Source organism: Lipotes vexillifer, unplaced genomic scaffold, assembly GCF_000442215.2.
Source record: "Lipotes vexillifer unplaced genomic scaffold, Lipotes_vexillifer_v1.1 scaffold729, whole genome shotgun sequence".
In the NCBI taxonomy this organism is placed as follows: domain Eukaryota; kingdom Metazoa; phylum Chordata; class Mammalia; order Artiodactyla; family Lipotidae; genus Lipotes; species Lipotes vexillifer.
This window is the reverse complement of record NW_006780914.1, coordinates 563,013-577,849: the sequence shown is the minus strand read 5'-3', so window position 1 is coordinate 577,849 and position 14,837 is coordinate 563,013. Positions and strand designations below refer to the sequence as shown.

Below are 14,837 nucleotides of genomic sequence, written 5' to 3'. Positions count from 1 at the left end.
TTAAAAATATTTAAGAATAGAAACATACCATATCATGCTTATAACGTGGAGAATTTTTTTTAATTTGTATTTTTTCTACAGTGTCTTTCAGTACAATATTTGCATGTGGCTTCCAGTCATTCCAGTCAAACTGGCTTTAATCATTATATATGCCTTCAAAAAATTTTAGGTAAATCTGTTTTTACAAAACCAGTCACTTAATATATCAAAGATTTACCCTTTAAAGAAATACTATTGTAAAACTATTTTGTGAAATTATATGACTTCCTGGTTTAGCCTGTGATGTCCATTCATTTCTATTATATAAAGGGAATTATAGTAGTCATAATTTCTACATGTGAAAAATTATTAGACAGACTTACCTCTTATTTTTCTTTACCATTCAGAAGATGAAGATGAAACATTGATTTCCTGTATGAAATTAGCCAAATCCCAAGAAAAGAGAGTTTATAATGTTAGTGCAAGGAGGAAGGAAGAAATGGAGATTAGATTGGATTCTATTTCTGCCTCACTGGTTAGACCCAGTACTTCAACTGGATGCAGCTTGGCCAAAATATTATCCCACAGTGGAGGTGAAGTTCAGATGTGGAACAGCTGGAAGCCTTTCCCAGAAAACCCGCTGTGGACATATGTTGATTTCCAAATTGACCGGGTTGGACCCTGGGACAACTGTTTCCACTGCACTCACCACCCACATCTCAAGTCTTCTTGTACAGATATGGATCTCCCACACTCATGGGTAAGTTTGTAAACTACGGAAATGTATCATCTTATCTGGTTGTTTGTACTAGCTGGAAAGAAACAGATAACAAACGCACTATTCAGTCAAATTTATGAGTCTCTGGAAAGTTACCAGAGCTAGAGCTGTCTTTCCAAGAAGCAATGCAGTTCTTGTGACTTCTGCTATCATGTTACTATTGGACATGTTCCTTGTGTTTGAATAAACTACTGCATAATATTTTCCAGGGACTTCTTTTTAACTAAAGGAAGACAATGGATGTTGATTCAGATCAAGAAGATGTGCGTTGAATTGTCTAAATTATTGCTGTTGTCTTGCAGTTTCACTGACAAATAATAGCTAATTTAAATGAGCATTTTCTTTGTGCATGCTATTCTTCTAAGCACTTCACATGTATCATTTCATTTAAATCTCACAACAACCCTATAATGTAGGAAGTGTTATTCTACTATTAATTCCTTCCTATTTTACAACTGAGAAAAATGAGGTACAAAAAAGTAACAGGTACAACGTCACAGATCTAATAAGAAATGGAGCCAAGATCTAGAAACTAGACTAGGGATCCTGATTTAAGCTAATACAGTATAGTGTTTTCCATATACTGAGCTAGGTCCTAAGGCTATATGGTGCAAGAGAAAGAGTATGGATTTGGAGTTAGAAAAATCTGGGCTTTAATCCAACCTCTGCTATTTGTTTAGCTTGGGCAAATTATTGAAACTTTTTAGTTTCAATTTTCTCAATAGTAAAATGGAAATAGTAATATTAAACTCATGAGGTAATTGAGAAACTAAAATTAAATAACACAAATATTCTAAGATTTAAAAGTATCTAATTTTTCCAACTTGAACATAAGTTACTTATCTGCCTGGTATATTATTGTTTCCTTTAAAAACATTACCCTATCCCTTCAGACTCAGATCAAATACTTTGTCCTCTAGAAAGCCTTCCTGGGTCATGCCAGACAGGAAGTTCCTTCCTTTGAACTTCTAGATCACTTAAGGGCGTTATTCTTTCATTGTATAGGCAACAAATATATATTGGTGTCACTGTGTGCCAGTACAATATTAGACTGGGGACGCAGAGCTAAACAATACATGCACTGCTCCTGTCTTCATGGAGCTTACCACACTCCACACTGTAGTGGGATGAGTTGGAAGTTAGTTTATTTGCTATAAGTAATTCATCTTTGTATCCACCATAGTCTCTAGAATATTATAGGCACTCAATAAATATTTGAGTAACATTTGATGACTAAATGAATGGAGTTTTAGAAACCAATGGACTTTGTTACCATAGATATAGATAAAACTTTTCTTCTCATTCTTCTAACTGTCCCTATATTAATGCAATCGTACATAAACTCAGTTATTATGTGTGTGTGAGTGTTTGTGAATGTGTGTATTGATTTTGGTATATATACATAGTAATGTTTTTCTTTTTTATTTAGGTAGTTTTGCCTATTTTAGTACATAGCTAAATGATTAAGTAAGGAGTTTTTAATCTGCAGAAGGTCAAACATATCTGCAGAGTGCTCAGAATTTCAGATGATAGTGTTCAGCATTTGTGAACAGGAAAACCTCAGTGGATTTGGAGAGAAGGTTCAAGAACATGTTAGAGTTAAATTGGTTTGGTAAACTTAATGAGACCCCTTGCACTCAGGGATTTGAGACATAGAGTGAAAGAAGTTGGATGAGTGCAAATTATTATTTTTATATTCTACACATATATGCTATAATAATAGCAAGTAAAAAATCTAGTTTCATTTTAGCATAGCTGGTTTTTTTTTCTGTAGCAATTACAAGGCTATTATTTGGGTTATACTTTAACTGTCATTCTAGGCAAGTTACAGAAGGCAGATAGTGTTGAGGGAAAAGTCTTCTCAAATGAGTGTTACTTACTATCAATGACAGGTAGTCAGCAGTGACATTTTTGCAATTTTATAGGGTAGAAGTGTGACCAGATTTTTTTCTAAATGTACCTACAGATACAGATACATTGGAGCTGGGCCTAAACCCCACATTTTTGGGGAAATAAAACCAATCCATGAATTAGTTTCTCGATGTCAGAAATTTCAGCAATAGTGGATTGCAGTGTTTTTGATCCCATCATTAAATCAGAGTTTTGAGGTGGCCTGAAGGTGACTTGTCTTCCAGACAGTCCTTATTCACCCAGGCACACCTCCCTGCTAGCCCACTTCAGGCTCACACTCTCAGAGCTGGTTCTTATGGAGCTGGGTGTAATGCCAATGCTGACATCACTAGCACAGTGAGATTGGGCAAACTCCTTACCCTCTTTAATGCGCAAATTCCAATTCTGTATTGGTTTCAGACCCTACTCATCTCTTTTCCTCCAAGTGATTCTTTGCATACTGAAAATACCCATTTGTAAAACAAGGTTATCGAGGTCTGCTGTGCAAAGGCTGTTGGGAAGATTAAATGAAATCGCGTCAGGACTCAGTTGATAGTAGGTAATATTTATACCTAAATCAAAGGGTCAAGAGGCTTGTACTGGGCTTGGAAAGGAGCAACATTTTACTCACTTGAGATACCATAAACAAATTGAATCCAGACAGGGAAATGTATTATTTGTGAAGGACTCTTCACAGAAGTCAACAAGGGGAGAATGAGACACACATAGATGTTTAATATGCAGTTTAGTTGTGTGTAAGGTCTATGGGATCTGAGGAGTGGGGGAAGAGATATGTGATTACAGACTTGATATAAATTTAGAAAGGCAAAAGATGAGATTTATGAAAGTGTAAATCCACAAGAGAGATGTGAAAGGAAAAACTACTTAGGGATGCCGATCTTTTCTAACATCCAAGATGAGTGGTGTTGAGAATTTCAGATGCATCTTAAGAAAGGTAATAGTGGAGGTAACCAAACATAATATTTGTAGCCAAGTGTTTACAATCAACTTACAAGGAGAGTGATTGAAGGGTATTTATGAAATCCTGCGTGCTGAGAACTTGAAACATCATAACAAAAAAGAGGGAAGTGAGCCATAGACTTAGTTGGGAATAAGGGCAAGAAAGAATAAAGTTTGTGTGTTACAAAGGAGATGAGGTCTTCCTTTAAGGTGATATTAAAAGAGTAGCTAATATATTTTTCAAAATCTCGGATACTTTTTTCTGAATAAATAGTTTATCAGATTAAGAAATGGAAGTAATCTTGACATGAAAAAGGAGAATAAATATCCCTTTTTCCCTTCAAATGTCTAAAATGTTCCAGAATCTATTTTATAAAAATAGTGTGATATATTTAAAAATGATAGTAACAAAATCTCTTTCAGAAAGAAGGAAAGTTAAAGGCCTGAAAGAACAAAACAGAGACCCATGTATAGAAGAATTCAAATGCAGCATAGATAGAAAAATTATAATAATGAGAAACCAAATTACATAAAAGTCAAAGAAAAATGAATGAAGTTTATATACCAAATCTCAAGGTGAGAAAATAAACAAAGCTCTACTTAAAGCATCTTAAAATGCACAAGAAGAGGATGATAAGAGTGGAGCTGAAAGGTCTTATTGGAGTATTATGTGAACCCATCAAAAGTGCACCAAAAGAGAAAGTGTGGAGAATGGAAGATTTTTTACAGAACTGTTTCAGTGAGAGGAACAGGATGTGTGCTAAAGTTAACCAAGAAATAAAGGAACAAAGATTTTACAGTTAACCTTTCCATTCAAATGGGGAGTAGTGGATGCTCTAATTATTGACATAGAAAAATGTTCTTGGGTCCTACAGCCCCACTGCTAAGTGGTTTCAGAGCTTTATACTGTCCCCCCAAAACTACTGATCTATGGGAGAGAGGTGACAAAACCAGGATAAGCTATTTGTGCCTTTCTTCTACTTTGTCTTTCTATTCTCAACCTTGGCAATCTCTCCCAGTATCTCTGACCCTAGTCTAGTCTACTTCCTTCAATCAACATGCCATGTCATTACCAGATTAATTTACTTGACTAATCTACTTGATAAATGCTACCTGAATAGTGATTCTGAAGCTCAGAATAACTTTTAAGCATCTCCCCAACACCTACAGGTTCAAAAGCAAACTCATTCACCTATTCTGCCTTCTAACTAGATTCTCACCAGTCTCTTTCACACACACACTCTGCTATAAGCACAGTGATACCATCCTTTTGCCAAACACAATGATTTGTTTCCCATCTTCATAGCTTTGTTTGTACTGTTTTCTCATTTAGATCTTCCTTTCGTCTCTACCTGTTTGATGAATAGTATGGAAGGTTAAAAATACATATGGATGAGTAAGAATTCATGCGGTACACTTTGAAGAAAAAAATATGTGAAAAGGAATGAGGATTGAGAGGACCAGTAAAAAGAGAGTAAGGAGGCACGTGGTTTAGAAAAAAGGCAAAATTAATTTCATAGGCTCTATTATCATTTTCTTTGTACATTAGTGATGTTAGATTCCTGACAGAAGTCTCTGTGACCCACTGATGGGCACATTTTTACTGGCCCAGTGAATAACACATACCAAGAAGACTGCTCCCATATCCACGCAGAGGAAGACAGGCTATGAACCAACCATCAATGCCTGATTCCTCATAGTTTAATGTCCTTGTATTCAACTCTAACAGCAAAAGCTATTTGTTAGAACAGCTTTAAACTTGTATCTGCTTACCTTGGAATTATGGTGGTATGGAAAGAGAACAGGTTTTAATGAATGGATCCGGACAACCTGTGAAAAGGAAGGCAGAGTAAATGATAATCTGGACTGAGAAATGCAGAAGGAAAAAAAGGAAAATATGATAGAAAATACCAAAAGATATTTATACTTATTACAATCTGCACTGAATTTAATTAACTTGAGAATCAAGATTCTAAAAATAATTTAAGGTCCTAAATGAACAAGAACAAATAGTTAATTATGAGTATTTTACATGACAAATTTTTAATTATAGCCAATAATATTTGATGGAAGGAGAATTAACATTTACCCAAGAGAAGAATTTGAAAAATGGGAGATGCTGCAACAGCTTATTCATTCATTCATTTATTCATTCATCCATTTATTCACTCATTAGCAAACTCATGTCAATTGTCTCCTAAGTCACTTAGGCTATGAATATGTATGTGGGAGGAAGAATCTACCATTTCATATTTATAATGAGAGTTTATGGGGTCTTAGTAAAAAAGGTAAAAAGGAAGAACAAGTAATCACAATCCTCAGTATAAAAATTCACTAAGATGGGAAACATATTGTGATACTTGTATATAAAATAATCCTGGAGAAGATCTGGCCAGATGTGCAAACACATTTACATTAAAAAAGAGAAGTTGGGCTTCCCTGGTGGTGCAGGGGTTAAGAATCTGCCTGTCAATGCAGGGGACATGGGTTTGAGCTCTGGTCCAGGAAGATCCCACATGCCACAGAGCAACTAAGCCTGTTCACCACAACTACTGAGCCCGCGCGCCTACAGCCCGTGCTCCGCAACAAAGAGTAGCCCCCACTCACTGTAACTAGAGAAAGCCCACACACAGCAACGAAAACCCAACACAGCCAAAAAATAAATTAATTTTTAAAAATTAAAAAATTAAAAATTTAAAAAATAAAGAAGTTATGGAAGAAACATTTAAATTATGAGATGTTATAATAATTCAAGATATCAGATTTATGGAAATTATTTAGGTTGAGTTTGAGGAGAGTAATTTGGAAATGTTTATGAAATGTTTAAACGTATTTTTCTAATAAAATCTTGTATAATAAAGATAAAATGAGAAAATGTAATTGCTCTGTAAGTGTGAAGTCTTATTCTAGAAGTCCAGGATAACTAGAGATATTATTAAATTAGACTTTTGAAGCAGGACAATGTAGAATGCAAACGAATCAAATTATTTGGGTTAATGTTTGGCTTTTCCCAGTTACACAAACCTCATGAATATAAGTGAAAATAACAGACCTGTGGTCTAGTTCTAAAGCTATTATAGAAACCAAAAATCCCTCTTTTTCATGAATTGCCCTAAGGGTTTTGTCCCACTTCTCTCTTTGTTTTGTTGTTGTTTTTCTCTCTGTGCTTATTTACGCAAATGCATCAAATTAAGAAGAAAGTTGAATTGGTACTCCCCAAAATAAAATCTTTCTAAAGTCTTTATAAAGTATTTGTAATTTAGAATAGCTCTTGTGATAATGATATAGGACCCATGATAATCAATTATAACTACATTTTGGCTTCTACAAGAAAGTTGAAATTTGCTTCTTTGGATTCTCAAATAGACAAAGGAGGACAGTGAACGTCCATCTGAAGGGGACCCAGTTATGCTCATTGAACATGGGAGACCTCAAGTGCCTCCTTACTGAGAACCTAACTCTTCTGTATGGTTCAGAAGAATAAAGCAAATCACTAATACTGGACATTGGCCTTTGGGAAGAGAGAGGCCTAAATGTTAGAAAATTTTATGTAATGAGCCTTGGAGAATGCCCCAAGTATTGGCAGAATTTCTTTTGTGGCAGAGAAGCAAGCTCAAAGTTCAAATATTGCTAAGCAAGCTAAAGACAAAGTCATATTTTGAGTGTGCAGCATAGTGTGTCAGAAGCTATGTTATACATCAAAGGAGCACAGGTTGGAGCCAGGAGAGCCAGTTGTGAGCTCAACTCTGTCACTTACTGGGATCTCTCTGGGTCAGGATGCTTAATCTCCATGGCCTGCTACCTCCTCATCTTTAGAAAGAGGGAGAGCTATCAATGATATTTAAGACTCTTTTTTATCTTCAGTATGTGGACTATGAGGGTACACCAAGGAAGATAAGGCCTATGTGCAGAAAGAGATTAGTACATAAAATCTTCTTTCAGCTTTTTCAAAGCAGCTCTCTTCTCACTTTTCAGATGCCCATTCCTGGTTTTTTTTTTTTTTTTTTTTTTTTTTTTTTACATAAGCTATTTTAGGTTTGGATTTTTATTTTTTATTCTCTTTCCTGACCAACTACACTTCCTCTATCCTGGCTACTTCCTCATGTTCTGAACCAGCAACTATGTATGTGAATACAGACTTCACCTGGGATACAGCCAGGTTCTCCTGACCATGAAAATTTCTTCATGAACCAAAATGTCTATATTTCCATTCTCAGGAACTAAGAAGGTTTCTGCCACTCAAGAAGAACTATTTTTTAAAATCCTTTTGAATGTCATCTCAGAGGACAAGATCTTGCTTTGACAAATGGGCAGGTGAAGTTTAAGTAGAATTGTAGAGGGTGGCAGAAGAGCAGGGGCCATGCAGTGTGAAGACTGCTGGGCTGGAGTGAGACATCCTTTTCTGCCACCATCACCCATCTCTCTCTCTCTCTCTCTCTCTCTCTCTCTCTCTCTCTCTCTCTCTCTCTCACACACACACACACACACACACATATACACACACACTAGGTGGCACCTTTGAGATCTTGTCCTGATCATGCAGACATGTCGATACAATGACAATCATAATCTCCATTGACTTAGCAGCTGACTATATTTCAGGTGTTTTTATATATGCTATCTTTGTGTTATGATCCAGTTAGGTGGTATTATTATTCCCATTTTAATGGTAAAAGAGATTAAATAATTTATGTAATGTAACAGTAGGTTGCAGGACTAGATTTTAAACCCAAATCAGTAGGAGTCCAACGATTTCCTGCAAAGAACATGACTTTGTAACTTTCGAGATTAGGCTAGTAATGTATCTATACTTTCTCATCTGTGAAAAATGAAGATGTTAGTTCCCAACTTTCAGTATAAAATGAAATGATGCATTTGAAAGTGCCAATTCAAGAGAGGGGCTTATGGGCTTCCCTGGTGGCGCAGTGGTCGAGAGTCCGCCTGCCGATGCAGGGGACGCGGGTTCGTGCCCCCGTCCGGGAAGATCCCACATGCCGCGGAGCGGCTGGGCCCGTGAGCCATGGCCGCTGAGCCTGTGTGTCCGGAGCCTGTGCTCCGCAACGGGAGAGGCCACAACAGTGAGAGTCCCGCATACCGAAAAAGAAAAAAAAAAAAAAATAGGGGCTTAATCACTTAATAAATAGAGTCCCTGCCTTTGAGATGCAATATAACTTTTCCCACATTTCATTTTATACTGGCGCTGTGAACTAGGCAAAACATCACTGCCATCTTACAGGTGGAGAAATTGAGGCGCATGAAGGTTAAGTGAATTACCTGAGGTCCCACAGCAGATGATGGCAGAGATGGTACTGAACATAAACCTCCTAACTCTCATTCCAGACCTTTCCTATCACAAAGTTATCTTTAAATTGTTCAGCAGAAAGAAAAATAAACATGGTGGCAAAGAGGAGCTGTACATGGTGGAAACTAAGAGTACTGGAGCCAAAGAAGCCTAGACTTGAACTGTAGCCTCACTGTTTACTGTCTGTGTGATTGCTAAGTTACTTGAATTCTTTGAGTTTCAGTTTCTTACCTATATAGGCATAATGAAGATTTCTTTGTGGAGTTCTTGTAAAAATTGGATGTAAAATGTTTAACTATACCTGACACACAGCTGGAACGTAACGAAGAAGAGCTACTATTTCTAGTGATGATTAGTACTATTTAATTACAATTTTTAATTATGTGTTTATAATTGTTTACCTTTCATGCAGTGAAAAACAGCATTATGGCTACGACACATCAGGTATTGCTCTGGGCTGTGGGACCACAAAGATGCCACACCTGATGTCAGAGTCTCACCATCAATAATTCTCAGCAATTTTGTATCATATGAGATAATGTTGTAGTAAATGTACATTTACTAGTTTTCACTAATTTTTAAGATTTATAAGTATAGTTTGCCCAATTTTCTCCCTATAGATAAGAAAGCCAGAACTGCCTAGTTCGGGTAGGGTGAGACCCCGCTTATAGCTTCTCGGAGGTGCCCTGGTGACCCCATGCTTGTGAATCTCTGAGACATGCAGACAAAAAGAAGGTGGGGTTCAGGGTACACGTACTGGGCTCCCCATTGTCCTTTTCTGACTTCCCAAATTATCACCGTATCAGCAGTGTCTTACATATGTAAAACAATTTTAGCTTTTTAAAACTCCTTTCATATATTCTGTCATAGCCATATCACACATGCAGGTCATGACATTTTATTTTAGAGTCAGAAGATAACTCTCAGGCATAACGAAAAACGAAGGAAAGAAATTCATGTCCCCTTTCCTTCTTATGAAATTGTAAAGCAACTAGTTGAATTCACCCTTAAAGCCCTTATGAATATTCAGTGTAAGATCTTTATGCATCTCATGGTTCCCAGCTACTAAACACAACCACACTGATGAATAATTAGATTAGAAATATGGCCTTTTTGAAGTTCACCTCAAGCCCAACCCAAACTGAAGCCCACATCTCACCCACTGAAAGGGATTTTTAGCCAGGGTGCAAAATGGATTAAAGTCAGGAACTCATTTATTTATTCACTCAGCAATTTGTTTCGAAGTATTTGCATTGTTCCAGGTAAGGAAGATACAATGTTGAGCAGAACAAACACTGCCAGCCTCATAGTCCAATCAGAAACAAAAATAGAAATAACCACACAAATAAAAATGAAATGGTAACTTTGATGAGAGCTATGAGAGCCACATGGATCTATGGAAGCCTATATAGGTAGATTTGATCTAGCTGAGGAGTCAGGATACACTTTCAGGGGTGATGATGATTGAGCTCAAATCTGATGTAAAAAGCAGGAGGTAATTAGCCAAAAGGAGGGAGGATGAGAGTCAGCATGGCGGGGAGAGAAAGCAAGAAGATGTGGTACAGGTAAGTACAGATGCGGTACAAGGAAAGCAAGGAGATGCGGCACAAGGGAGGATCAGACCACTTACGGCCTCATAGGTTAGGCTAAATTTTGTTGTTCGTCTCCTAAAAACAAGGGGAAGCTATGCAAGAAGTGTTTTAAGCTAATGGCTTGTGTTTTTTGTTTGTTTGTTTCTTGTTTAGATGCTTAAGTTTTTATTTTGAGAAGAGTGCTTTCATACAGTGATGAAAACAGATTGGAAGAGAAAAATAGATGCAAGATGATGGTGACTTGAACAGTAGTGGTAGAAAAAGAAGAGATGAACAGGGCTTCCCTGGTGGCGCAGTGCTTGAGAGTCCGCCTGCCGATGCAGGAGACGCGGGTTCGTGCCCCGTTTCGGGAAGATCCCACATGCCGCGGAGCGGCTGGGCCCGTGAGCCATGGCCACTGAGCCTGCGCGTCCGGAGCCTGTGCTCCGCAAATGGGAGAGGCCACGACAGTGAGAGGCCCGCATAACGCAAGAAAAAAAAAAAAGAGATGAACAGTTCTCAGGCTTGTAGACTTATGTCCCCAGTATACACATTTCTCCCAAGGAAAGAAATGTCAGTTTTGAAAGCCATCTTTGGTCATGCAAACCAAAAAGCCCCTTTCACTTTGACATATGGTCACAGATGACAACGGAGAAGTGATACAATGACATGACTGTACATTCCAAATCTGTCCTTTCATTTTTAAAACTTAGAAACTCGTAGCCACCACAATGGCTTAACGGAATCATTACCAATGGATAAGGAAATTTCATCCATTTGCCCCCTCTGACTCCACTTGGACATAGGCCATGGTTTCTACAAAGAGTGGCTTGGAGCCATGCAAGGTTTCAAGGGAAATTGGCCTTTCAGAGGGTCATAGGAATAGATAATGCATATTGCCACCATAAAAATCTCTAATGAATATTAAGGGTGGCTTTCATTTGTGGTGATTGAAATGAACTCATAAATTATCTCTCTAGGGTGTGGGAATTTTTTTGCTCCCTGTGGAGAGATTTAATGGATTTGTGGCATTCTGGATGATTTGGCAAGAAATCAGAGGTACCTACGCAGTCACCCACAAAGGGCACTTAGTTTCTTGCATGGGATAGTCACCACCACAAAACATTTTCTGTAAGAACCCAGAATGATTGATGCAACCCACCGTAAGTCATGATAAGGTGTCAACTGAAAAACTAGAAAAAGATATGGTTAAAGACACCACAGCAGCTTTGAAAACAAATTTGACTTTTAGAGTAGGGTTATTTCCTTTTGGAAAAAAGTTAGACCTACCACCTGCAAGAAATTTAGATCAGTTGTTTGTGGTGAGGGCCATCATATTTTGAGGCCACTGAGACCTCCTACTGCTCTCTGTATGGAGTAGATTAAACTGTTCCCACACAGTGATAAATATATCACAAAGAGCCATAACAGGAATACAGTAAGTTGTAGCAGTTAATGGTACAATTTCCAGTTAAAACAATATTCTTAGGGTTTCTTTCGCCAGTCCCCATTTTATGTGTGCTATTTTTTGATAAGTTAATTTTTCAACATTTGCAGAATCAGTATCTTTCAAAGCTTTATAAAGAGTGAAAAGAATTAGAGGAAAGAGTTCTGGGGATCTTTGCAAGCTGTGTGGGCCTGGGTTAGCAGAACACACTCTGAAAAGTGCAAAAATAATCTGTGAAAACAGCAGATAAAGATTCATATTAAAAATATCAGCTCTAAATTTTCTGTACACATGGAAAGAAAGTGGGGAAATAACCCAAAGCAGTAATTACCCAAAAAGCATTCAGATTTTACGATGGAAAGTGACAGAGAATCTCTATTCAGAGAAAATAACTTTTTAATGCTCTTTAATGCTAGACTTTCAATTATTGAAGTAAAAGGTAATTTTATTCTGTTGGAAGAGTGTATTTCTTTGTGGAATAAATCTATGATCCTACTATTTTATCCCATGAGTTAAGGCATTATGAAAGAAATTAACCCAAATGTTCTGCATTCTATTTATATGAAGGATTTATGACTGTAATTTAAGATACCAGATTCCTTTCTGACGTGGGATAACAAAGCTTGGTTCAGTGGAGAAATTTTTCTGAGTGTAGACTGGCTTCTCGATTAGGATTCCCTTGGATGGGAAACTTCTTTGTTTGTGAAGATTCTGAGTTGGAGGATAAGCCAGATGGTATAGGTTGCGATTTCTTCAGCTGTAAAACAAATAGGTAAGACTAGGTAACCACTAAGATCTCGTCCAGGATAAATATTCATGAATCAACTTTGTGAAGGAATAAATAGCAGTTGTGAATTATATTAAGCCATCATCTAGGGAATAGGACCTGATTCCCATGAAAATATTCCCAAACTCAGAGCCTTATATTTTAATATGTAAAATGGTGAGCACCTTTTATTTATTTTTATCCAATTTTAAAATAAATAGGCAGGAGGAAATGTGTAGTGCTCTTCTAACTTGGATGTCTTGCCTTTGCATGCTTACTAGGACTCACTGCTGCTTGGATGTGAAAACTTGATATACTTCTATTTAGGAGTGGGGCTTAGGGAACTCATTCTAGATGAGAATTAGAGGGTTTGGAAACCTGAAGATTTGAAGGAGAGAAAAGACATTGAAAGAAAGAATCACAGTATATCTGATGATTCCAAATAAAACAATCTGCCTTAAAATCTGGCTAGAGTGTTATGTTTTAAAACTATTTCTCTGTGTGTGGTTTCATGAACCGACTACATCGGAATCACCTACGATATTTGTTACCAAGGTCTGCCCACTCCAGATTACTGAATCAGAATTTCTAGGATGAACATTCTTTGACAAGCTCTTCAGATGATATTTTTATGTTCACCAAAGTTTGCAAATCATCTCTGCATAGAAGAAAAGAATTCCCTGATTTTTCAATTTCACCTTCACCAATCCAGGAAGTCTTTTTGAGAAGCTCTCATATGTATATCACTTTCAGAAGTTATTTAATCTCATAAACACGACAATCCCAAAAAGTAGATAATTCAATTTTCCAAATGAGGTAATAGGCTTCTGAAGGTTGAGGAAGCTGCCCAAGCCCGGTTACAGGGCCAAGCTGGGATTTCAAAGTCTTCCAAATCCCACACCTGTAAGATAGTCAAGTCACTTTAGGGATCTCACACTGAGAACACAGCAAAGGAATGCACTGGTCAGCCCTTGGGAATTCTCAGTACTAAAGACTCCTGTGATCAGCCTATACGGAAGTATACAGAGCCTTTAGTGGGTGCCACTGATATTTCCCCAGAAATAGTTTTGTGCTTTCCAAACTGATTTGGTTGAAACTCCTATCAGAGAGTGTTTGGGACTTTTGGTAAATCACAGAGTAGAAAAACCCCTGGACAGAGGGTATAACAAATGACCAGGCCAATTATGTATCTTCCAGATTTTACAAAATGCTTTTGAATATAAATAGCTCTTATGATAATGCATATTCTTTTAAGTCACTTTCTAAATAGAATCTGATTTTCTTAACTGGGTCATTGCTGTGTTTTTTCGAGCTTAATATCCAAGCTGGGTAAAAATCATTCACCTTACTCATTTGTGAAACTTTCTCCAATTTATGGGTGACTTTTATTTTTTATGCTCCCATTTCTCAACTTTCTCTTCTGCCAACTCCTTAACACAGATGTTTTAGTGGATTGCCTTCCTATTGTTCTAGTGGCATGGAACTCTCTGCCAACATTCCTCTATGACCTAAGGCCCTTAACACAGTGTTCTACCCGATCGCTGAGGAACAAAACTCATTCCCTCTGTCAGAGAGTCAAAGAAAATGTCCAATTTTGCTAATTACAGAGCCCATTTACTTTAGTAAGAGTTTCCAATATCATTTGGTCATGATCATTAAATCCTGAGATGTTTGAACCAAGTTGATAGGTTTGAGTGGGATCTTGAGGTGGTATGTGTGTGTGTATGTGTGTGTGTGTGTGTGTGTGTTTCTTTGCATCATATAACACTAACATAACTCAAAAAGAAATATGTGAAAAAGGTTTCATTTGATTCACCATAGCCAACCTTCCTCTGCCTTTATCTTTATTCTAAACCAGCTTTTAAGTGGCATTATATGGTGGTAGCCATATATAATGCAATATGTATTTTTTCTTAATGTTCCTTTAAATGTTAGAATAGGTTTGGGAAATAAAAATCATTGGTGTGAAATGGTAACAAAGCTGATACTTTTGAAATATTTATGTTAAAAGGCTTTTTGAAATTGAATGCTTAGGTTCTGTAATGTACTTTTCCTGACAGTCTGTAACCCTTGGATATCCTTATTCACCGCAATTAGTAAAATTGATGCCTGTATTTATTGTGCATTAATTCAGTTCAGATGAA

The 14,837-nt window shown here is 37.1% G+C and overlaps 1 protein-coding gene across 1 annotated transcript in view; it reads left to right on the top strand.

Annotated features, from left to right (window-relative positions):
- Positions 1 to 478: 478 nt before the first annotated feature.
- The window catches only part of SAMSN1 (SAM domain, SH3 domain and nuclear localization signals 1), a 79,404-nt gene continuing 65,045 nt past the window's right edge, over positions 479 to 14,837 (top strand). Inside the window, exon 1 of the mRNA XM_007454286.1 lies at positions 479 to 739. Within this exon, the coding sequence (XP_007454348.1) occupies positions 479 to 739 (261 nt within the window). The remainder of the gene's footprint in view (positions 740 to 14,837) is intronic.